Below are 24,893 nucleotides of genomic sequence, written 5' to 3' on the forward strand. Positions count from 1 at the left end.
TTGCTAGAATATAGTAGTATTTTTGCTGGATAGTCAGGGATGATTTTTCTTTCTTTTATTGAGCTATAGTTGATTTATAATATTGTGTTAGTTTCGGGTGTGTACAGCCAAGTGATAGGGATTTCATTTTTGAAGATTCTCTGTGTGTGGATGTGTGAGAAAGAGACACAGAGATCAACGACAGACTTGAACCTCTTCCCTAGACTTCCCTGATGACTGAGTTATTAACACACAGCAGACCAAGTTTTAATTCTCTCACTTGTATTGAATTGCATCATTGCTTGTACTAACTCTAGTGCCTAATTGTGGTCACATTTAACTTAGGCCACGTTCTTCTCTTCCAGGGTTTCCTCTTTTCTTTCTTTTACTTTTCAAAGTCTGGGAGAAACCCTCAAAGAAATATACTGGTTAAAACTGAAGCAGTTGGGCCGTCTGTGTTGCCAAGGAAGGCTGCTCTCCTCTTCTGAGGAGTCCCTACCAATCGGACGGAGGCTGGGCTTTGTCAAGCTGGAGGAGTAGGTGGGGACCCGCTGACCTGGCAGAGGCTCCGGGAGCCAGCTGTGTCTCCACAGCGACCCCTGGGGTTTGCTCAAGGAACTGCACTTTTTGAATGCTGTCTTCTCCCTAGTGAAAAGTTGATGTAACCCAGGCACAACCTCTTTCATATAAAAAGATATGAAAGAATGACAGATCCTGTTTCCTAGAGGAAACTGAGATGTGAAAAAAGGGCTAATGACTCACTGTTGATCCCATATCAAATCTGGGTTAGAACAGAGGAGGTCACCGACTGCTGCCTTTGCCCAGAGATTACAACACACGTCAGGCTGCATTTTTAGAAGGTTAGGGAAGAAGAGTGGAGGAGACTGCCCCTGAGGGAGATGTGCAAGCCGACCACCAAGGTAGGACTGGGGGGTCCTTCTCCCTCCCTGGTCCCACCCACCCCTTTACAAGTTCAGTATTAAGGGGTGTGTGTGTGTGTGTGTGTGCGCGCGCGCACACACGCTCAGTCGTGTCTGACCCTTTACAACCCCATGGACTGTAGCCTTCCAGGTTCCTCTGCCCATAGGGTTTCCCAGGCAAGAATACTAGAGTGGGTTGCCATTGCCTTCTCCAGGGGAATCTTCCGGACCCAGGAATCGAAGCTGCATCTCATATGTCTCCTGCATTGGCAGGGGATTCTTGGCCACTAGCGCCCTCTGGGAAGCCCAGTATTAAAGTGAGCAGGGCCGGGGAAGAGCTCTGGGAGCAGCTTTCTCAGCCTTCCTCATGGAGCACTTCCTGTCCTGCTCAGCCCTGCTCTTGCAGCACCTCCGGTGCTGAGGGACCCTGGAGAGAGGGTGTGGGTTTCCCAAATGTGCTCATTCTCCCCGTTTGCCGAAGGGTGGGTCTACTCTGCCCATGCTGAACAGCTTGATGAAACGTGCCTCTGGCCGAGATAAACAGAAGTTTCCACTGTCATTTTGAAATCATATGGTGTGCCTTGTCTTTTAATATTCCTTAAACAAGGATAGTTGTTAACCTAGGAATTCAGTGTCCTCCAGGTAGATTCACTTTAATCACATGCTAGGGACTCTTTGATGGGTTTGTTTAGACTGCAAAGCTTGCTTCCATCCTGTGTTTGAGAGAAATTCGAGTCACGCTGCGACCACAAGACGGTTTCGGTGGTTGTCACCGGTTTCGTTTCTTTTCTAACCTCTGGTAGGTTAGAACGGTTCTGTGCTGTGACCACCGCCTTACTGCCAGACGGGCTTGGTGGCCTCAGCTCTTCATAAACTCTCCCCGTTGACCTCTTCCCCACGGGCTCTAGATTGCCTTCCTGTTCTCTCTCCTGGAATACCTGGTGTGTAGGGTAGGGAACTTCATTGACCCATGCCTCTGTTTCTTCACTTGTAAAGATGAAGAAGATGCTGGCTTCCTAGAGCTGCAAAGGACTGACCACGACCTGTGTAAAGAAGTCCCACACCCTGCCTCTGGCACTTAGTGCACCTTCCTTGCAAGGTACCTATTAATCACTGATTCCCAAACACCATTGATTTTAAGGTGCACCTTATTTTATGTGCCCTGAAGAAAGAAACATCACTGACAATTGACTATAACATGCCACTGGTTATGAGATATTAAAAAGATATTTTAGAGGTATTCTGATATGATTAAAAGTAACACTCTGGGGACCACTCCCACCAGCCCAGAATGTCTCAGGACCTCCAGCTCATTCATTTCTTTGTAACTTTCCCTCAGAGGATCTGTTTCCATGGCTCACCTGGATTGGTCCTTGGGTGATTTTTGCCACCAAAGAGGGTGAGAACAGAGACTGGCAGGGCTGGTAATCTAGCAGGCCCATCACTGTCCAGTCCTAATATAGGAAGGCCTTGAGAATTTTGGCTTTGTAGATAAGATCTCAGATATCTTAGAAAATATCCAAGACCTTTCAGGGTCTGGTCCCTCCTCCTGCTCAGCATCCCACCCCCAACTAAATCCTCCCATGAAAACTACACTCCAGCCAGATCACTCTCTTTGCCTTTACCCAAAGGGGCCATTTATTTTGCTGCCGTTAGGCCTTTGTTTATGCTGTTTCTTCCACTTAGAGAGCCATCTTTTAACACCTTTAAGAATCCTTCGAGGTTAGGTGAGTGCCTTCTCCTTATGAAACCTTCTTTGATGTTCCTCATCATATTTAATTAGCTCTTTCTCTGCACTCTCACAGCACTGATACTCATCTCTATCTCAGCCTCTTTTCTTTAGCTGTAGGTAAAATTTAGCTGTGTCCTGACCTGTCTTCTTCATCTGTTAGTGACCTACCTCAGAACAAGAACCCACTTGGACTTAGCTATGTTCTTACAGCTTATTGTTTTTGCCCAACCAATACTTAATAAATGAATGAGGGTTTCCCTTTAGAGAATAAGACTAAGTCACCAGAAGAAAGATCTATGAGTTGAAAGCATTAAGACCAGGAGATGTGGAGAGATGGAAATCTTACCTCTGTTGTCAGGGAAACCATGCCTGATGGATCTTGTTCCTATGCTTAAGGCAATACCAGGCCTTTCAGAACCACCCAGTTCCTGTTTCCAGTTTTGCAGATAAGAATGAAAATGATGGTGATAATGATGATGATGAAAGCTAACCCTCAGCGGGTACGCACTATGTGCCAAGCATAGTTTTAAATATTTCATATGTGTGCACTTATTTTACTCTCACAAGTAACCCTGTATAGTCCATACGAGTATTTTCCCTGTAACATCTGAGGACATGACTATAACTATTTCTATCAGCGATGTCTTATTGAAAGTCAGGCTTTTAGGTTTAAGTAATAGAAGCCCTAAATAGAGACCAGGAAATGGAGAGCATGACTTTTCCTGCCCACTTGAAAAGTGACATAGAACATCCCTGAAGGGTGGTGACTTTCCTCTCCTGGCAGGAATTCTATTCCTAGAAGCTCTACATTCTTTCCCTCCAGAAGGCACTATATTTTTTAATCCTTTTCTACAGCCCTGGGTCTTTTTTATTGTCTTTAACACATTCTGCTTTTATCTCTGCAGGTAGTTGATACAAATATTGTGATCTCTCAAGGCTCCTGGTCTTCATCTTGAACTGTCATCATTTCTTTGCAAAACTTTTCTAAATTTGATTGATAGGAGATTCATCTTGTCTCTTGAAAATGGACTGGGTAAGGCAGGATGCTGTTGTCTAATGAGCACAGGCTTGAGAGCCAGACAGATCCAATAAGTAAAAGAAAGAGAATAAGTAAAGGGATTGCACCAGAACAGTCTCAGAGGTGGAAAGGGAAAAGGGAGCTTCAAAGACAAGCAGCCCTACTCCAGGCCGGTGGAAATTGTTAAAACGTGGTCTTGTGTGGGTGAGCCACCTGGCTGTCTCAGTGCAAGTTATTCAAACTGCCTCGGGGACATTTCAGTTGCTTCCTGCTGAGGGGTTTCCCAGGTGGCGCTAGTGGTAAAGAACCTGCCCTGCCAGTGCAGGAGACAGAGACTCTGGTTTGATCCTTGGGTTGGGAAGATCCCCTGGAGGAGGAAATGGCAACCTACTCCAGTATTCTTGCCTGAAGAACTCCATGGACAGAGGAGCCTGGCCGCCTACAGTGCATGGGGGCGCAAAGAGTCTGATACAACTGAAGCAACTTAGCACACACTGCTGAATTCAGATCTTGGCTCTGCCATCCGTGGCTTGGTGGCGGGGCTACAGCCCCAGGACTTAAGTTGATCTCAGTTTGTTCACTTGTCATGATGAAGATGAGCCCTGCCCCCTAGGATCATGGAGGATGGGTGATGGTGCGCAAAGAAATTCCCAGTGTAGCTACTTCTGGCACTTAATAGGCTTGCTTTGCAGGCAGTTACTATGCACTGAATCTCAAACACCACTGATTTCACAATGCACCATAATTTCACATGGATCCCTGGGTCGAGAAGATCCCCTGGAGTAGGAAATGGCAACCCAATCCAGTATTCTTGAAAATCCCATGGACAGAGGAGCCTGGCAGGCTATAGTCCTTGGAGTCACAGAGTCGGACATGCTGAAGCGACAGTCCGTAATTTCATATGCCACTGAGAGCGCTCATGAATTGTAACGTGCCATGGTTTCTAAGAGAGCATTGGGATTTTGGAGGCACTAAGTCACATTCATGTTTGTGGATTGGAAGAGTAGCAGTCCATGTGCATACAGCAGAGCGCTCTGTCCTAGAAACACATTGAAAATAAAATTAAGAGGGGGCATGACATCTGCCCTCAGGAAACGTTTCTATTTAGTAAACTTTCAGAGGCTCTGACTGGCAATAGCCACCTCTGGCACCAGAAACAGGAGGTCTGCATCCTGGAGTCCTCCCAGCTGAAGTGTCTTGCTGAGCTCAGTGCATTAATATCAGGGTTTATTTATTTGTTTATTTTTGACATCTCAGGGTGTTGCTAGTTGTTTCAAAGGGCCTGTGCATTTCTAGGGAAAATTTTTTTGAGATGATTTTAACTGATCTCTCTGAATATGCGTATGAGTTAATACTCACCTCTTTATCTTTCTGGGCCCTAAAGGCTGAAATCCAACAAAGGTTGGCGTGTGGATGGGGGTGGATGTTGTTCATAAAAGGCTAAGATGCCAAGGGGCCTTCTGGGCAGCTTGTCTCTGGGCCACGCTCGGCCCCTTCTCCCAGGTCCCTTGTCTCATCACCTCCCCTGGTGAGAGGCTCTGTTGAGAAGGTAGCCAGGATGTTTGAACCTCATCTCACTTTCATGACCAGGAACCAGCCACAGTGGTTTCTTCACTGCCAGGCAATTTATTTATTTATTAATTATTATTTTCTAATATTTTAAAATACTTTTTTAAAAAAAATGCAGACCATTTTTAAAGGTTTTATTGAATTGGTTACAGTATTACTTCCTCTTTTTTTTTTTTTTTTCTAAGTTCTGGATTTTTGGCCACGAGGCATATGAGATCTTAGCTCTCTGACCAGGGACCCGACCCGCAACCCCTGCATTAGAAGGCAAAGTCTTAACCACCGGACTGCTGGGGAAGTCCCAGGCAATTCAACAGACTTCAGCAACAAAATGCCATTACAGGGTAGAAGTCTCCCAGAGGAGGATGGGTGGGAAGAAGGGGAGAGGGTGGTGAGAAGTTGCTGCAAAGGGTTTGAAGAGGAAATGAAAACTGAGGAGGTGTTGTCCGAGAGGACAGGCTGCACTTGGGCAGGAGCAGCTGTCAATAGAGTAAGATGCTCTCTGAGTGACGTAGCATCCTGGCTTTCCTGGAGCAACCGAGTAAGACCACTTCATTGATGTGAGAGGCCACTGGTGTCCAAAGGGAACCAAGTTTACTGGGCTTAGGGTCTGTTAGGGGGCTTCCCTGGTGACTCAGTGGTAAAGAATCTGCCTGCAACCCAGGAGACCCTGGGTTGAGGAGATCCCTGGGTTGGGAAGGTCCCCTGGAGGACGGCATGGCAACCCACTCTAGTATTCTTGCCTGGAGAATTCCATGGACAGAGGAGCCTGGTGGGCTACAGTCCATGGGGTCACACAGAGGTGGACACAAGTGAAGCAACTAAGCAGAGTGGCAGGGGCTGTTGGAAGGAGGGAATGCCTTCTGGTGCCCACAAAGCTCTTCTCTGTGGACCAACCGCATCCCTTCCTTCTCAGAAATGAGCCTTTGGACTTGGTTCTGCCTGATAAGCCAGAAATGTGGGGCTTAGATGTCCCCTTTAATCACAACAACTTGAGGAACTTAAAGCAAATGGAAAATGCTTTCTGGATGTTGCAAAGCCCAGACCTTCTGAAAATAGTTCGGATCCATTTCCAGCCTCCTCAGGCAGCTGTTTGCTCTCACACTGGCATGTGGGATGCATCTCTGTCCACAGAGAGAGTGTGGCTCTTCCTTCAGGCCTTCGTCCTCTCGGCCTCCACGTGGGTCATTAGGAAGCAGGACGTTCCTGAGGAAGAGACATGGTGTTTCGGAAAGGAGGGTCACGAGGCAACCATGAGCCCAAGTAACACTCGGACTGGTTTTTTGGAGATGTTAGTTTCAGGAAGCACTGTAGCATCTTTCCAGTCTCAAGGAGAAAAAAGAAAAATGTTGTGACTTTGACCTGGGCTCAGTTCATTTGGCTTTCCCTATCTAACCCACACCACACTGACAGATTCCACATCTGTCTTGACGAGCGTGTTCACAAATAACTGCTCATTCATAACTTCAAGCTGTTGTCACGGCCCTTGTTTGTTACTCCAGCATGTGAATGAGAAGGCAGAGTTTGGTTTTAAGAGAGACGCTGATCTCAGAGGAAGAACTGTCTAAATGAGGAGACAGTAGTTTTTCATGCATTTTAAGGTCACTAAAACATATTATTGCACATAAATGGGAATTTTCTAAGAACTCTAACCTGAGTTTTGGAGTCATTTTAGTATTGGGAATTCAGTACTTCTTAGACCAAATTCAACTAAGGTTATTCTCTCTAGATCAAATGTAACAGTAACTATTACTCCTTGCATTGGTGGGGGGCTTTCTTACAGGATTATTTATTTCCCTATCTGGGCTCCCCAGGTGGCTCAGTGGTAAAAAAAAAAATCTGCCTGCCAGTGCAGGAAACCTAGGTTCAATCCCTGGGTTGGATGATCCCTTGGAGAAGAAAATGGCAACCCACTCCAGTGTTCTTGCCTGGAGAATCCCATGGACAGAGGAGTCTTGCAGGCTACAGCCCCATGGAGTTGCAAAGAGTCGGACGCGACTTAGTGACTGAGCACACAGCTCATTCCCCTATCCACTGGCTTTATCTCGTTTTCACTTCTGTTTCGACAACTTAATGACTATGCCGTTGAAGTGATTCTTTCCTTATAATAAACTCCTATCATTAAGTTGCTAGCTGAGAAAGTCCAACAAAAGGAAAGAAAAATAGGTGGGTGACTTAACTCTGATTTGACTTTAGAAGGAGGAAAAAAAAAAAAAAAGAAAATCACAGACTGAGGACCTGTCTTTACAGAAGATGGATGATTTGGTAAAGGAATTGCCTGCTTGGAAGTCTGTCAGGGCTTTCTGGAAGAAGGGTTTCCACATCCAAGCTTGCAACTTAGCATCTGGTTCCGGAAGTTAAGGAGAGAGAAACAGAGCTTTTACCCAGAAATAGCTGGGCAGAACCAAAGGAGAACGATGGCTATCACCTAAGGTTCTCAGATAGCGGTTCTCACTCAAGCTTTAGGTTGTTAAGTATGTTGGTGGCGTTTGCTGTTCATATGTGTGAACTCAGTCCTGAATGGCCACTATTTCACCTACTGTGCTTTTTACCTCTGTGGAATGAGGTGGCAGGCGCTGGTTTGTCCTAGAGCAAGATATATTTCAGAAGAATTCCGCTGTCAGAAAGCATCATCATCAGCAATGAAACTGTGTACATAGGGCCTGGTCTAGTTTCATTAATTCTTTGGCAGTTGTACCCGGATTCTAGAAGGAGGGTCTTGAGCCAGACTGACCCCGAATCATAAGATGTTGGGAGCAACAGTTTGTAAGAAACCTTTGCTGGGAATGCTCTGAGAGGAGTAGAAGCTCGCTGTCATCTCGTGCTGGGAGAGATAACGGTGCCCACTTCAGGAACTGCTGTCATCATGAGAGAGATGTCTGCGTGGAGGATGTTTGTGTGGAGGCTGGGGAGGGGTGGAGGCAGGGACTAATGTGATGTGGAGTTTACTGCCGCATTTTTGCCGCTCCTGCTAAGTCACTCAGACGTGCCCGACTCTTTGTGACCCTATGGAGCCTGCCAGGCTCCTCTGCCCGTGGGATTCTCCAGGCAAGAATACTAGAGTCGGTTGCCATGCCCTCCGCTAGAGGATCTTCCTGACCCAGGGATGGAACCTGAGTCTCTTGCATCTCTTGCAATGGCAGGCGGGTTCTTAATCACTGGCCCCACTTGGGAAGCCCATTTGCAGTGACATTTAATTCTGCTTGAGATGTCATTGCAGCAAGAATGTCTTTCTTTCTGGCTAAGAGACACTTTCACGCTACATAAAAAGACTAATTACCCAGAACAGACAACTCTTATGAGAGGATTGTGATCTACCTGATTGGGTTGTTTGGAGGACAAATGAACTTTTTGTAACAGGCCTTTCTAACCTCTAGGTCACAAGGGCTATACTAGTGTTTCTGGAATTCTGCCAAGCAAAAGGATCTCCTGGAGTGCTGGGTGTGGATTCCAGGGACTTTGTCTCCTATCCTCCATCCAAATTATTATTCGATAGTTTTTTTTTTTTTTCCCTTGGCCATGTCTCGTAGCTTGAGGGATTTTAGTTTCCCACCAGGGATCTAACTGGGGTCCTCAGCAGTGAGGGCACATTGTCCTAACCACTGGACCACCAGGGAGTTACCAAGATAATTATTCTTTAATTTCAAGGTGAGATCCAAGTAGGTAGCTCAGAAGCACACTCTGGAAACCTTGTGTGTTTAGGTTTGTTTGCTTTATTTCTTAGTTGTGTCATCACAGCCAAAAAGGAGTTCTAGCACTTTTATAGTTAGGAGTTCTAGCACTTTTATAGTTAGCTTCATTGTCTTTTAGTTATTTTGTAAATTACTCATGCAAAATTTTAATTCCAAGACTGTTTTTATCTTCTGACTTACCTGAGCCATGCTCCCCCATTATCCATGAGTATACCCAGGGACTGCTAAAAATGATTGTATCTCTAAGACTATTCATGTCTCAGATTTTCCCTAGGGTTTCACATTTTAGAAAGCATTTCACATGGACCTCAAAACTTATTAACAGAAAAAGTTTACCTGTATCTAGTGTGACTTCAAACACATAGATCTTGAAAATTGATTTTAAAAAAACCAGCTAACAGTTACTTTCTTTGGCATAAATCACCCTTATTTGCGTCACTTATATCTCCATCTGATTTGTGGTCTTCACTTCTGAGGCCCTGGATCAACACCAGACCTCCCTTTTCTTTATGGAGGTGGTTTAGCCACTCAGTCGTGTCCGACTCTTTGCAGCCCCATAGTCTGTAGCCTGCCAGGCTCCTCTGTCCATGGGATTTTTTCAGGCAAGAATACTGGAGTTGCCATTTCCTTTTCCAGGGGCATCTTCTCCACCCAGGGATCGAACCCGTGACTCTTGCATTGCAGGCAGGTTCTTTAATAACTGAGCCACCAGTGAAACTCACCCTGTTCTTTGGCCCTGCTTAAAAACAAAACAAACACAAAAAGGGGAGGGGAGGAAGGAAAGCACTTTAATGCTGTAGCTTGACAGCAGAGCGAGAGTAAACCAAAGGTGCCTACTTGAGGACTGCTTGTTGGAAATGACAGATGACGACAGTTAGCTTGCCCTGTTCTCTCATAGACTTCCTTTGACCCGGGTGATCAGGGGTGAGTTCAGGGATCTGGATTCCATTAACAGAATCAGTATCCCTCTGCAGCACCAGACAGCCACTGGCCTGAAGAAGGTGCTATTTCCCAGGAAAAGGAGTGAAATCCCCCCAGAAACGCACAGGGCCCTCGTGTGAAGAGAACGTGCTGCTGACCCAGCCACGCTCTGCATGTCTTGCCTGTCTCTGGTTCTGTTCCTTGAGATTTTTATCGCAGAGAGCTTTCAGCATCTCTTTTTAGAGGTCAGATCTGAATGCGAAGACATCGTGTGCCTTGCTGATCTCGTGACAACAGTTTCTACCCTGTCTGCAGCTTCCTATCTTTGCTGACGGGTGATGGGAGGGATTTTTCTCTCAGGGAGGGTGTAGAGAGGGCTCTGAAAATAAACACCGTGGTTGCTTGTGGGTGAGCACGTGTGTGAGCAGTTGTCAGCTGGTAGCAGCGTATGGTGGCGACGTGAGAGCAACATGTTACCGAGGCCTGGGTGTTGGGCCTTCGTCTTCCGAGCCATCCAGGCCGGGCACCTCCCACATCTCAATTAAAGAGGGTTTTGACTGGAAGCTGTAATCCCCACAAGTGTGAAAATGTGTCCCTGGGATCTCTTTAGGGGGCTGCATGCTGGAGGTGGTAAGTTATAGGGCATGGAAAAAAGTTTTCCTTATCTGCTTTAGAATTGAGAGAGAAACATAAAAATCTGGCAAAAAAAAAAAAAAAAAAAAAAGAGAGAGAGAGGGGAGGGGGAAGTCCATAAGACCTGTGTGTTTTGTCCAAAGAAATCTTCAAGTCAGGTATGAATAGTGGTCATGCTTTTAGAAGACATATCCTAGGTGAATGAAGGTGCATGGATTTTAAATTGGTGTAAGGAGCTGGGAAGGAAGTCTGTTCATACAGACCTGGAAGGCCATCGGGGATTCACCTATCAAATAAGTTAGATAACTGGTATTATTATATCCCCAAGCACCTTTTATTTGTGAGTTTCTTTTAAATATCCCATTTCAATAAACCCTCAGGAATAGCACGATGTCAGTTTCATTTTATAGCAACAGAGGCTTAGGTGCATCAAGGCATTTGTTCAGATTCCAGGAGACTGACGACAGAGCAGGGGTGTCCATCCACATCATCTCATGCAAAAATCTGACACATAGTATGCATATAAGATCTTTAAAGAAGGCAGAGTTCAGAATTTCAGGATGTCAAAAAGTATCATGGAAGATGCGTGTAATCCATTCCAAGGAGGCCTAGGTTTTTAAATTATCACTAAGCAGCCCTAAACCAGTATATACTTGAAGTTTTGATCACTGATGTAGGAGTTTTCATGTGTAAGTTAGAAATGGTAACAGGTGGTTTTAAGAAAACTGAAATCGAGGCCAACCAAATGAAAATCGGAGTTTTATTCTTAAGAGGGAGTCTGTCTTTTGTTCTAAAGGTCAGGACCTTTCCTATTCATCTTTAATATAAGTCAAGTATTTATGTGACTGTTTCAGTATATAAATTGTACATTGTTTTTTTAACACTAGAATGTGTTAAGGGGAATGCTAAATTCAGGAGCCTGATTGCTGGTTAAGGCATGCCAAAAGATCTGGGGTGAGAATCCACAATCCCCCAGACTTGCTTACCCCATAGTCCCCTGGCCCTGAGTAGTGGGGCCCTTCTGTTTCTGGGGGAATGATAAATACATGCATTGAGTCCCTCTTCTGCATTGAATCTTTGTATAGCTCTGTATAGGCATCTCCTCAGTAAAATAGCTAATGACTGTGCTTTTTAAAACTCCTAGCTGTCTGCCCAGTTGTTACAACACCCTCTGGCTCAGTGGGCAGCTTGTGCTCCAGACAGTCCCAGGTTTTCTGTGGGTACCTTGGTGAGTACACTCGTCTGCTTTATATACCTCATTTGGCGTAGTGGTAGCCGGCCCATCTTTAGTGTTTGTCTCCTGGGTGGGGGTGGGGCTTGTCAGAGGCAAAAGAGAAGTCTGAAGTGCAACCTCATAGCTGGACAGTCACACAGGTGCCCCCCGATCTTGTCGTCAGAGTGTCTATCAGAAAAACTCATGAATGCTTTGAAGTGCTATGATGACTTGATTCTAATACGGGGGAGGATGAATTGTGGGTCTATGAGATGTGTGATCCAGGGCTTCCCAAATGACTTGATAGATTGATCTCTTGACTCCCTGGGAGGATACTCTGGGTGGGGGGGCGTGGATTGTATGGCCAGAATGTCAAGGATTCCTTTTTTTGGTCTCTTATTTGAACCTGTGTTCTTATTTCTGACACACAGCAATGGCTCAATGAATGTTTCTGGTACTGAACTGAAAGGGAAGAAGGAGATTTTTCTCTCCTTTGAAGTTCTACAGGGAGGACAGTGGGAAATGTATGCTGATCATTGTGGCCTTCATACGGTCATTAATGGGTTGTTTGTGGCCTTCATATGGGTTGCATGACAGAATGGGATGATCATGGTCAAGGCTTCAGTTGGCTGAACCTGAGAGCTTGCCATTGTGCCCTGACCCTCAGGACAAGTGCAGGCCCCTCAGAGCCTAACCCCGTGTGATAGGCTGGGGTGGAGTTGGGGGGGGGGTGGTCACCAAAGCTGGAGGGCTCACCCCGTTCTGATTTGGAACATTAATAAATCAGCCAGCTTTTATTGAGTGCCATCTTTTATCATCTGCTGAGCCATGAGACCACAGCAAAGAACAGGTCTTAGGTGATCATGACACTCAAACACTCTGGCCCAGGTGGTACCCTGATCCATGCTCAAGAAGGGAGGAAATGGACTTACTGTCCTGGCATTGGTTCCCTCTACACTTTTGAGGCCCCGAGGAAGCATGAATTATATGGATTCTAAATTCAAGTGGAGATCCCAAATAAGGACAGGAGAAATGTTTTTATTTCCCCAATAGAGGTCTTCACTCCCTGGGTTATCCTGCTGTGCACTTTACCACTCCTAATTGTGAAAGTGTTAGCCACTCAGTCATGCTCGATTTTTTGCGACCCCATGAACTGCAGCCCATCAGGCTCCTCTGTCCATGGGATTTTCCAGGCAAGAATACTGGAGTGGGTTGCCATTTCCTTCTCCAGAGGATCTTCCCGACCCAGGGGTCAAACCTGGATCTTCTGCACTGCAAGCAGATTCTTTACCAACTGAGTTGCTAACCTTGCTCCTTGGGAATCAAGGAATCAAGAAATGAAATAGTCTGTTTACAGTAACCTAAGCTGGGCTTTCCTCAAAAACAAAACTGATTCCATTGAGAATCTATATTTATTTGAGTACAGAAGGCCTCAGAATGGCTAGAAGCTGCCATGTAAATAAAAAGAGTGAATGGCTTCATCCATACTTTTTAAGTTCCCATTTGTAAGGCAGATTGTATTTGGTGTTCCATCTCTAAATTTGTATTTTATTGTACTGTCTAAGCCAAGGAGTTAACTGTCTGCTTTTTGTTTGTTTGTTTGTTTCGCCAGCTTGTTGGAAAAGACAAGGGGAAGGGATGAGAGAAGGACAACGTGTGTTGAATTCCAGTCCCCTCACCCCGCCCCCATGTCCCGGGTACTGAAGGCCTGTCATCCTTATTCTCCCCATGTTAGTTGGTTGGCGAGGGTGGGATGGAATCCCCATTTTTGAGGGAACTCTGGCTTGGAGAGGTGACTACCTTGTCCTCAGTCATCAAACTAGCAAAGAGAATAGAAGCTAATGCTGAATTCAGGTCTGGCCCTCATGCCTCCACCACACCACAGAGACCCCAGTTTTTGTTTTTTGCTTTTCTTTTGTTTCCCTTGGGAATCCCATCCCTTAGTTTTTATAATTCTCTTACCTACCACTTTGGATTCATTTCCTTTTCATCTTTTCCTCATAGTAAACAAATGGAGAGGTCTCCCCTTCCACTTGGCCTTGGACACTCCTTCTCACTTGGGTTTATTTTTGGTCATTTAATGGCTGCAAGCTTCCCCCTTTCTTTGGTGGAAAAACATTGGAAGCCCACCCTGCCTCTCCTGAGTCTGGGAAAATCAGGAGTGTCTCATAGGGTGAGGCTGGGGAAAGAGATCCCTGTTCAGTGGGAGGCCCTCCTGCCCCACCCAGCTTCCCGCCTGGGACTCAAGCCTGCAGACCCTTCCAGACCTTCCATGCAGGACTGCTGAGCAGTGGGGCTCTGCAATTTTTTTTTTTTTTTTTTGGTCTCTGTTCTTAGAAATAGTAATTGAGTAAAAATGTAAGTGAGCCGATGCCAGGGGGCAGGCGTCCAGGGTCAGGGTGAATTTCTCCATGCTGACTGTGATTCTGAACACTCGTTAAGTGGAGGCTGGCTGGTGCCAAGCGGCTTGAGGGTCATCCCTGTCACCTTGTGTGAACTGCCTCTCCATTCCAAGGAGATGCTGGGAGTGGCCGCAGGGAGTCGGCGGGGTGGGGGGACCCGTGGCGCCTCTGGCTTTCCTCCCTCCCTCTCTAACCTGGGTGTAGTTATCACCACGTGTCCTGACACCCATGCTTGGACTGGCAGTGCTGATACCTCCTCAGTTTTACATCAGATCCCCTGGAGGAAGCCTGTGTGGCCCCCCCTCGTAGCCTGTGTGGCTACTACATCATTTCCCCCTCGCCCCCCCCCCCCTTTAAGTTCACTCTCCTCCAAAATGTAGGTTGAGATGAGCTTAGCTGGCCTGAAGGTTTTTTTCTAATATAGACGAGTCCAGGAGATAAGCAGTCCAGATGGTCTCTCCAGGAAGGAATGGGTTAAGAGTCACAAAGGCAAATCCAGCTGTTTGTTCTTTAAGTATTTGCTGAGCGTGATGCCTTTCATTAGCTTGGTTCAGATTTAAGGATGGGCTTCTCAAAGTGTGACCTGCATTTTTTGTACATTCCAAAGGGTCATCAAAAGCAGATTCCCGGGCCTGTCTTGAGTCAGAGTCCCTGGGGTGGGTGGAACCCAAGGAGTCTGTACCTTTAAAAGGCAGTGCAGGTGCTCCAGTCCCAACTAACCTGATGCAGTGGAGGCTCTTATTCTGCCGGTCTGTTTACTCCAAGTCCTTCAGCCTGAAGGATTCAGATCTAGCAGCGCCTCTGTTTGATCAGCTGGTCCCGCAAGTGTGAGACCCTGAATCCATAGCGTGACCACATTTTCACCCTGTGCTCTCTATGTCCCCCAATGCATACAACGATCGAGTTAGGTCCGTGGTTAATCACGCTGATCACACATCACCCCTGCTTACCACTCACCACAGAGGGGCTGTGAATGTGCAGGCAGATGACCACGTGGCGGCGGGTGGATGCCTCGTTGGGAGGTTATGCATGCGAGTGGATGCCTCCCTGTGAGGCTGGATTGGGCAGCGCAGTTTCAAAACAAATGTATAATGTGCAAGTGATGTACAATTTATAATGCCATAGCCGATGTATAATGTTTAGTTCGCTGAGGTAGTGTTTGGTCAAAGCACCGCTGACCTCTTCATGGCCTGAAATCTGTTCTGAGACATTCCATGGGGTAAGGATCTCGCCAACAATGGAATGTAAACTCTACTCACTCAGCCCAACTCAGTTCCAAGTAACTGAAGTTTTCTCTTTCCAAATAGTGTTTTGGTTTTTTTTTTTTTTTTCAACCGGAGGTATTCGAGCAGGTGAAAATCTGACCTAGATATTAAATAGAAAAAGTTAATAATAAATGACCTGGTATTTTCTTTGTGCAACCTAGATCTCCTGTGATTTTGATGTTGTTTTAGAACCATCCAGTATTTTGAATCCAACCACACAATATGGCTATTCTATAACTACTGTAGTGTTTTTCACAATCAAGATAGAGAAATAGCCAGCTCTTCTACATGCTGAACCAAAAAAAAAGCATATATTTTTTAAATAAACATGCCCAGGAATTGTCTTTGTGCCCCAAGTCATTTCCCTGTTATTTCTACCAGTTTGAGAGCTAGGTTGTTTGCTCTGTGGTGAAGAGCAAATATACCAGTGAGCTAACACCAGGGGAAGAGGCACTAACTACCGTGGTCACTTTATAGCTGCCCTTGGATCACACTGGTCAGGCTTAATAACCACTGGAAAACAGGAAGTTTAAAGTCTTAATACCATAAGAACTCTCATCGCTTTGCAGATTTAAACAATGGGAATAAGCATTTTTCTATTGAAGCAGGAAAAGAATGACTAGTCGTGTCCATTCTGCTTCCCAGCAAGCCTTCCATTAAAAAGGTCTCTATGTGCACCACAAATATAGATCTAGTTGTAAGACAGATGTCTAATGCATGCAACGATCATAGGAAGACGAAGGTAAACACGAGACATCCTTACGATCGTCATTCACTCCACAGGGTTCATTGTCGCAATGTACTAGGTATCCATGTAGGCACTAGCGATGCCATCAGTGAATAAAACAGAAACCTTTGCCCTTGGGGAGCTTCACATTTTGGAGGAAGAAGATAGACAATTAATTAAAAAGATGAGAATGGTAGAATATGATCAATGTGATAGGACAGAAAATCAGAGCAACGTTGGGGAGCGGGGAGGTGAGTTGCAATTTGATCAGAAGTATCCTAGGAGATGAGATTAGAGAGATAATGGCAGATGGGTCAGGTGGGGACTTGGAGGCCATTGCCAAGTCTGTGGGTTTTCCTCTGAATCAAATGGGGAGAAGGGCAGTTTTAGCCAAGGGGTTCTGCAGCAAAATGAAGGACAGTGACCAAGGCAAGAGCAGGAAGCCCAGTGAGCTGGTCTTGGCAATGCACTGGGAAGGCACTCAGCCCAAGGAAGTTCCAACAGCTAGGAACTTCAACAAGACCTGCCTTGTGCTGAGTTCATTCTTTAACAGATAATTTGATAGGCAGGTCACAGATGGGTTGTGTATATAGAATATGTTTTTGTTTGTTTGTTTGTTTTAAATGGACACTCCTGAATTACTGGCAACCCACCCCCTTCCTTTCTGGAAAGAAGCTACCTTTGCACCTTCTGTGTATGCAAGTAACCTCTTGGGTCTCTCATCTTGTGCTGACAAGTGTGGAATGGCAGCTGCTGGAGGCTGTTCTTATTGGATTGCTTAGTCACAGCCACCTTCGATTCATGCCCAGGAACACAAGACACTAAACTCATAGGTGACCACGGTTGGCCTCTGAGAATGACAAGCTGTCTCTTCCTGTAGGAAGTGGAAAGTCAGACTTGGAAGGCTCTTTGGATCTGTCCAGCTGTGCCTTGTACGTTTGCCTAAACTTTGAAATGAGGTCCTAAGCCAGGGAATGTGTAAAACTATGTCTCTTATCAGTCAAAAAGCATTCCTGTTGGACCAGAGTTTGTGTTCCCATTTTTAAGTTTTGAGCAGCAAGACTTTACACTGGGATGTTGGTTCGATTCCTTCATCCATCTCTGTAAGACATGTCAATCGTGTCTTCTGCATTCAGATGCTGTGTGAGCTCTGCCCGTGGATGGAGTAATAGAACACAGGTCCTGACTTCAGGAGCCTTTGACTTGGTGAGGAGCTCAGGCCGACCAAACCAGCCCAACCAAACTGAGAAGCTAACACCATGTGGTTGATTATAAGTAAGGGTCTGAGAGGTCAGAAGAATCGATGAGCTTGATCTAGACAGGTCAAGGAAGCCTTCTTAGGGGGAGCTGGTATTTGCTGCTTGAAAAGATGGCCTTTGGGAGGATAGTTTGGCAGTCAGTCAGTAGCACTAGGAAGTTTTCAGCTTTCAGGAAGGGGAAGATTTGCCCTTTCATGTTTTCTCCCTCTTTGAGCTCGCATGACTACTGTCTTGATGAATCATGAAACAGCAGAAGCACTTACTGTATTCTTTGAAAAATTGAATGTATACCTACAGGAGACCCACTATGAAATAGTGAGGCTGGAGAACAGGGCAAAATTGTTGTATCAGGTATCTGTGTTTTTTTTGTTTTTTTTTAATTTTGGTTCTTTTTACTCTTTGCTTGAAACAACTTTGGATTAAAATATTTTCTTCCCTTTAACTTTTTAAATTTTAACATGAAAATAGTCACGTTGAGGTATCTGTTATTCAGAAGACATAATGGACCCGTGGTGTACAAAGTCCATTATACAGCTCCAAGTCATTAGAGCTTCTTTCCCCTTCTCAAAGGCACATCACAAAGGTTGATCCCTCACTTATGTCCTATGGATTCTATGACATCTTTTGTTGTGGGACCCAGGCTGAGGGAGCAGCGTCTAACCTGGGCATGCTGACCTCCTGGCTGGACCGCAGGAGATGTACAGTTATCCACAACTACATTCCAGTGGCCATCATGACTTCAGTAGGGCAAGAAGGGGCACAAGAAAAGGATCTGTTTGGCGGTGGGTCTAGAAGAGAGGAGTTTGACCAAGTGGTATAGTCTACCGTAGTGTGAGTGGAGGCGTTGGGGAAAAGAGAAGGATTTCACCCATGTTAAAAACTTGCTATGGTGTTGGTATGGCATGGTTGTATCCACACTTTTGCTTTGTCCATGGAATTATAAGGAGCTTTATAATGGATATTTGCTGAATACTTTGTCAGTTGGCTTTATAAGACAGACATCAATTTCCTTCTGCTTCACTTTTATTGTTACTTTTAAAGTCTTGGTTGAATTTGTTACGATATTGCTTCTGCTTTATGTTTTGGTTTTTGGCTATGGGGCATGTGGGATCTTAACTCCCTGACCACGGATGGAACCCATATCCCTGCCTTGGAAGGCAAAGTCTTAACCACTGGACCGCCAGGGAAGTCCCCTTCATTTTTATATACAACTTATTCCTCCAACCAAAACAAGTTTGTTTGGTGTCAGAGGCACAGTTGGTAGTACTAGATTTAGGAAGCAAGTCCTGATATGTTCTGTGAAACTTATGTGTGTCAGGGAAACTCAGGCTTACCTCCAAAACATGTACTCACCTCTCTTCGCCTTAGGGTCTCAGGTTGCCAGTATGTTCCCGACATGCCCAGCAGTATCTGGTAAATGTTCTTCACAATCCAGGTTAAGTTTCTATGAGACTGTAAGTCTGAAGATGCTTAGCTGTAGCTAGAGGTACCATGACTCTCCTATTTCTTATCTCTTTTTATGAGTTCCATGCCAATTGAATGAGTTAAACATTGAGTACCATGTGGCTCCCTCAAATTCTGTCTAACCTGAGCCTTAGTCTCCTGACAGTAACCAATGAGGTCAATGGCTTAGTTTCAGGCTCATGTGGCTCCCTCAAATTCTGTCTAACCTAAGCCTTAGTCTCCTGACAGTAACCAATGAGGTCAATGGCTTAGTTTCAGGCTCCCTCCAGTGAGCCTGCTGTATCCAGTGAGAACACTGCAGAATGACCCCACCTGGCATAGGGCATCTCCTGTGCCCCTCTCAACCCAGGGGCAGCCATCCATCTGCTCTGAACGCCCCTGAGCATGCTGGGTAAATCCCTGCTTGCAAGTTCCCCATCATCTCAGCAGCCTATTCTTAGTAGCAGCAGATGCTGAGCATCTCCATCCTGCTTTTGGGGTCAGCAGTGGGAAAGAGCAGAAAAAAATGAAAGCATTGTTTTGCACATGGCTGGACATCTGTATTTCTGAATTGCCCTGTTGTGTGGATGATGCAACTGCTGGAGCTGTTTTGCTGAATGTGAACTTTGTCCACCAACTGGACTCTAAATTGGTTTTGGATCCTTGTGAAATCTAAACGGTCAGACCATATTTTTCTAATCTTCAGCTGGACTGTATCTTCGCTCTGAAGTGGAGCTGATTCGTTTCTGCTCACATCCACCGCAGGGGTTGCCTCTCTGTTTTTCTGCTCTGCGTTGCTTGTTTTCTCAAGGCTGCTACTTACCTCGTCCATTGTGTGTATTCAGGAGAGCGGGAGGGCAGCTCCCTGTGGCCACTGTGGCCACTGTGGCTTCAGGGATGGTTTACTCAAGTGTTATTGTTAGGGAGAGAGCTGACTGGTTTTCAGAAACTGACCAGGGGAATCGTCAGGACCAGCTCACCCACAGGTATGCTGGTACCATGGCAAAAACTTGGACTTGGACTTCAGATAGCAGAGCATTCAGATCCTTTACTGGAAGTGCTGACCCTCAGGGCTGTGGTCTCTACTTGGGTGCTCTGCTACTGAGATTCTCAACTTCACTGTGTATAATATTAAAAAACATAAACTCAGACTGGGGTCCACCTTCAGAAATTCTGATTTGGTTGGTCTGGGCTGGGAGCTGGCATCTTTAGTTTTAAAAAGCTTCCCAGGGCATTCTGATGTGCAGCCAGATTTGAGAATCTCTGTTTTGGGAGTTTATGTAACATTTGCTACTGTGATTTTTGTCTAGCTATCCATGTCCTGTTATGAGTTTCTGCATGAATTTCTGCATGAAAAAAAGGCAAAGATCTAGGTGGGGTGTTAATAAATGAAGAGGCTGGATCCTGGCTTTAGTAATAAGAAAATGAATAATAATGATATTGATCACTGTTAGTTATTGCATACTTATGTTATGCACTGCGCTAATCTTTATATTAGCCCTATAGGATAAACAGGGCTTCCCTGGTAGCTCATCTTGTAAAGAATCTGCCTGTAATGCAGGAGACCCCACTTCAATTCCTGGTCAGTTCTTGGGCTTCCCTGGTGACTCAGATGGTAAAAAATCTCCCGGCAATGCAGAAGACCTGGGTTCGATCCATGGCTTTGGAAGATCCCTTAGAGGAGGGCATGGCAACCCACTCCAGTATTCTTGCCTGGAGAATCCCCTGGACAGAGGAGCCTGGTGGGCTACAGTCCAAGGAATCACAAAAAGTCGGACACAACTGAGCGACTTAGTACAGCTCAGCACATCATAGGATAAACACTACTGTTATTTTCAGTTTTACAGATGAGGAAACTGAGGCTTACAGACATCATATAATTACCCCACAGTCACACAGATAACAAGTGGCAGAGCCAGAACTTGAACTTGGTCTTTCTGGTTCCAAAGTTCATCCAACCCAATCACTCCCCTAAGATGATGAACTTAAATATGAACAAGAATATTTGGGGTGAAGGGATGAGATGTCAAGAAAGGAGAATTCACTGAGTGAAAATAATATATAACTATATTTAAGGGAGATCATTCTTTTCTGAAAAAGGAAGAGAAAAAAGATATGTTTGGATGGCTTTCTTATTTTCTTTTGAAGCCAGTATTTGTCTCCCCCAAACCTATGGAAATTCAGAGTGAGCAGCAGAACCTAATGACTTGAATGATGGTGTTGGAATTAGGCAGTGGCTTCTGAGTTTAGCTTGTCTTTACTTCCTGTCTGAGGAGGTAAGACCTCCTACCCCCATTTGAGGAATGACAATGGTTGCTTCTTATCCAAAGAAGTGATTCTCTTGTCCACACTGGGTAATTACTGGAGTGTACAAGGTAAAATCCTAGAATTTCATTTTTTTCTCCCTATATAAGAACAACTTTTTTTTTTTCCCCAGGCTTGTAAATCTGAGTTCTTAAACTACTCCATTAATCCTTTAATGCCTATTAAAAGTTCAGAATGGTACCAGACCAAGGCCCTAGAAATTCCATCTCCAGCTCTTGGCCACCCTATATATACCGATACATGTCAAAGAATGTTGCAGATTGAGGCATCCAGTAAATATTTGTTAAGTGAGGGGGTGAATGAACTTTGCAAATATGGACCATAATAGAAATAGCATATTGCTAAGGATTTCTTGGGAAATGAATGAAGTCTTAGTCCACTGGTCTGCTCCCAGTTTTTCCATGGGGCCGCTTGATCAATTAGGCAACTCCTAGTTCCTTCCTGGGGTAACTTTTTGTACATTAAGCACAGCAGTATTAACAGGGTTAAAGCAATCTTATTATCTCTGACCTCTGTTTGCATCTCTCAGCCTAGATGAAAGGACACTGCCTTTTTCTTCAGTGTCAGTAGTATTTTTCATGGTATAAGTTGGGTAAAATTCAGAGTCCCCAGAAGCATGGAGAGAGAAAGAGGCAAGTTACTTGCCAGCCCATAGGAAAGCCAAGCCCAACACTGATGCATTCTTGTCGTGGATGGTCCCAAAGGATTAGCCCCTGCTCCTGCTGTGTGTTCAAAGTGCTGTCCCTGGAGTTATAAAGGGGCAGTTGGGTTCTCAGCCAGACGTCACAAGTATTGGGCTCTTCGCCTCTCAATCTAATTTCTGCTTGAAACTTTAACACATGCAGGCTGCACAGAAATGACTTTCAAACTACTCTCTGGGTAGTGTAGGAGGGCTTGGATTAGTACCACAGCCTTTGAGCAAAATTTTTTATTTTTATTTTTTTTTTATTGCTAACTATCCAACAGGCTGAACAGAGGAAATTCAAGTCTAACCCTGGAGGGACCCCTGTTTAGTCATCTGTCTAGACAGACGAGTTCATATAATGGGCCTCTCTGTTTCTTTTGCTTTGTTATAACAGACGGTGGTCCCTTCCTTTCAACTCTATGAGGATGTCAACCTTTGGTTTTTTGATCCTAGCCTACTGTTGATAAGCCAAGAAAGTGACTCGCACATGAGCCGAAGATGACTCTCAAGTGTGACACAGTCTGTGATATAATAGAAAGAAAACATAGACTTTGCATAAAAGAGAATCCTGGGTAAAAATCCTGACTGTGAAATATTAGGCAAGTCACTTACCTTCTCTGAACCTCATTTTTCTCTTCTCTAAAATGAAAATTAATTTTTAAAAATACTCTTTTAAATGGTACTTAAAAAGAGAGAGAGATTAGCATATAAAAATGCCTTGCATGTGGTAGGGAGTGAATATATTTTTTATTCATTCATTCATTCATTCATTTAAGGTGATCAGTAAAGACTTAACTTTTCCTGTTTTTTCGTATCCTGAGAATTCTAAGAAAACCAGAAATTCCAGCCCATATTTTTAATATCAAGTCATACGTTGAGAAAAGCAAGTGATAGATATTTTTTAAGCCTAGGAAAAAGTTGGAAATAGTTCCAATTTCTGTTAGACAAAAATAATATTGGAGATATCATTTAAATATTGGTAGAGGTAAGTAAGGCAGAGTGATATTTTCGGTTTTATCAGAAACGCTCAAAATTCTCAGAACCTGCCTGAAAGAACTCTCTTTGTTAGTAACTATTTCTGCAACTAAGTAGTACATCTCTCTCCCTTGTTATTCCACTTTATTTTTAAGCATTTTGCAGGTTCCATTATATATAGACAATATTATACATGATATACATGCACACACATATACATATTAACCTTTGAGATGTGTTCCAGTTCACTTTTGTTTGCCAAATTAGGCTACTATGAAATGAGCGAAATATTAGAAATATCAGAACTATAAAAATATTAGATATTCTGAAATATCAAAATATTAGAAATATTATCAGGAGTCACATAGGCTCCTGATCATACTTTTGTTTTCAGTTTAAACAACATTTTTGTGCGTGTTATTTTACTTTAATCTCTTCCTGAACTGTCGCTGAAAGCAGTAATGTGGAAAATATTGTTTGATTCAATTTAATTCAATAAATATTCACTGAGCATGTACAGCCTCCAGGGCTTGCTGCCTGACTCACACGGGTGGATAAAAATGGGGAGAGTAGGGGTGGACCCCCCAGAAGAGGCAGCACGGATAGCCCAGGGGAAGGCACTGCAATCCTAGGACACAGGTGTGAGTGGGGACACCAGATTCCTTTCGCTAGAACAATGGTTGGGCGCGCTCCTTCTTTAAGCCTCAGTTTCTTAGCTCACACCAAAATGCAATAATCACGGTGGGTACAGGACAGAGGGGATGCGCCTCAAAACGTGTGAAATTGGTTTTGTCAGCGTTCTTCTTATTCTTTTTATTGTTATTCTTCTATTATGGCTGCCCCCAAGTAGCTTATAACCTATTGGTGAGAAAAGTTGACACACCCACCACCCTACACAAAGCAGCAGAACCATTCAAAAGTTGCTGAATGATATTTACAAGCCACGGCCAATGGTAACACAAAGACAAAATGATTAAGTAATGAAAACAACTTAAAAAAAAATTTGATCTGTATTGTATGCAGATTACTACGTGCACCTGAGTGGTGAATAGCCACAACCTCCGTATGGAAAGGGAAATAGGAAAGTCAGTGTCTCCTTCAGCTGTTAAAGGACAGAAGCAAATGATGTCTGTGTTGATAGCAAAGCTTTTCCCGTCTCAGAGTACAGTTCTTGACGTTTCCATACATTGAAATTCCATTAGAACCCACTGCTTTACGTGGCTTCGGATACGGTATGTCTGAGTCATGTCTCTGAATACAACTGCAATCAATAAAAAACCCAGTAAAATGTGGTTAACCACAAGGACATCCCTCCCCACCAGCCCCACCCCCAGTCAGCACTGTGATTCATTCAGTTTACTGCTCCTCCCCGGTCGGTCGTAGACTCTGTTTCGAGAGAGACAGGCTTCTTCGAATACAAAGAACAGAAAGTCCCCCTCTTGTGCTGGTTTGCCGGCTCCTGTGTTGTCTCGCATGCCCTACTCCTGACCCCCGGGAAGCCCCGTCCTGTCCTGGCCTGGGGTGTCTGTGGCCTCAGCATCACAGGGACACAGGATAGATGTCTCCGGAGGATGTGGCCTGAGGTCCCTGCAAGCCTTACCGAGTAAACAATCTTGCCCTCTCTCTACCGGTACAACTAACTTCCTGTTTCATCCTTTGAAATGGGAATCTTGAGGTCCCCAGTAGCCCTCAGCTTCGTTTTCATTCCTTATGTGTCTTGTACTGCTTTTTCCTTCTTGTTCTTACACAGTAGGGAACTCAGGCAGCGGGAGGGGTTGTGAATGCGTGGGGAGATCAGAGGGGAGGAGAGGAAGGGAGGGTGGGAGACAGGTGTGCAGAGGACGGAGGCAGCCTTCACCTGCTCGCTGTCTGGACTTGGCCATTCCTCACGCGGCAGCACCTTCCCAGGCCAGTGAAGCCAGAAGGGTGTCTGCCAGCAGCCTTGAGCTGTCATCCTGGAAATCCCAGACCTTCCATTACCCACAGGGGATGTCAGGCTTCACGACTACCTTTAACTGTCAAAGCAGACCTAGAGAAGAGTATGCTCTATTTCCTTGAGTCTTAGGACAGTGGTGTACCTTTCTTAGTTCCTGCCTTGGTAGTTTTTCTCAAGGTTGCCGTTTGGGAGGAGGTTTTCT

The 24,893-nt window shown here is 44.9% G+C and overlaps 1 protein-coding gene across 2 annotated transcripts in view; it reads left to right on the top strand.

Annotated features, from left to right (window-relative positions):
- TGFB2 (transforming growth factor beta 2) overlaps positions 1–24,893 on the top strand; it is an 89,524-nt gene that overhangs the window by 4,722 nt on the left and 59,909 nt on the right. The window contains exon 2 of one of the 2 annotated variants that reach the window (XM_068986114.1): positions 11,606–11,689. The exons of the other annotated variant lie outside the window; for it this stretch is intronic. Within the exon in view, the coding sequence (XP_068842215.1) occupies positions 11,606–11,689 (84 nt within the window). The remainder of the gene's footprint in view (positions 1–11,605; positions 11,690–24,893) is intronic. 2 annotated transcript variants of the gene reach the window in all.

The sequence above is a fragment of the Capricornis sumatraensis genome, chromosome 14, assembly GCF_032405125.1.
Source record: "Capricornis sumatraensis isolate serow.1 chromosome 14, serow.2, whole genome shotgun sequence".
Classification (NCBI taxonomy): domain Eukaryota; kingdom Metazoa; phylum Chordata; class Mammalia; order Artiodactyla; family Bovidae; genus Capricornis; species Capricornis sumatraensis.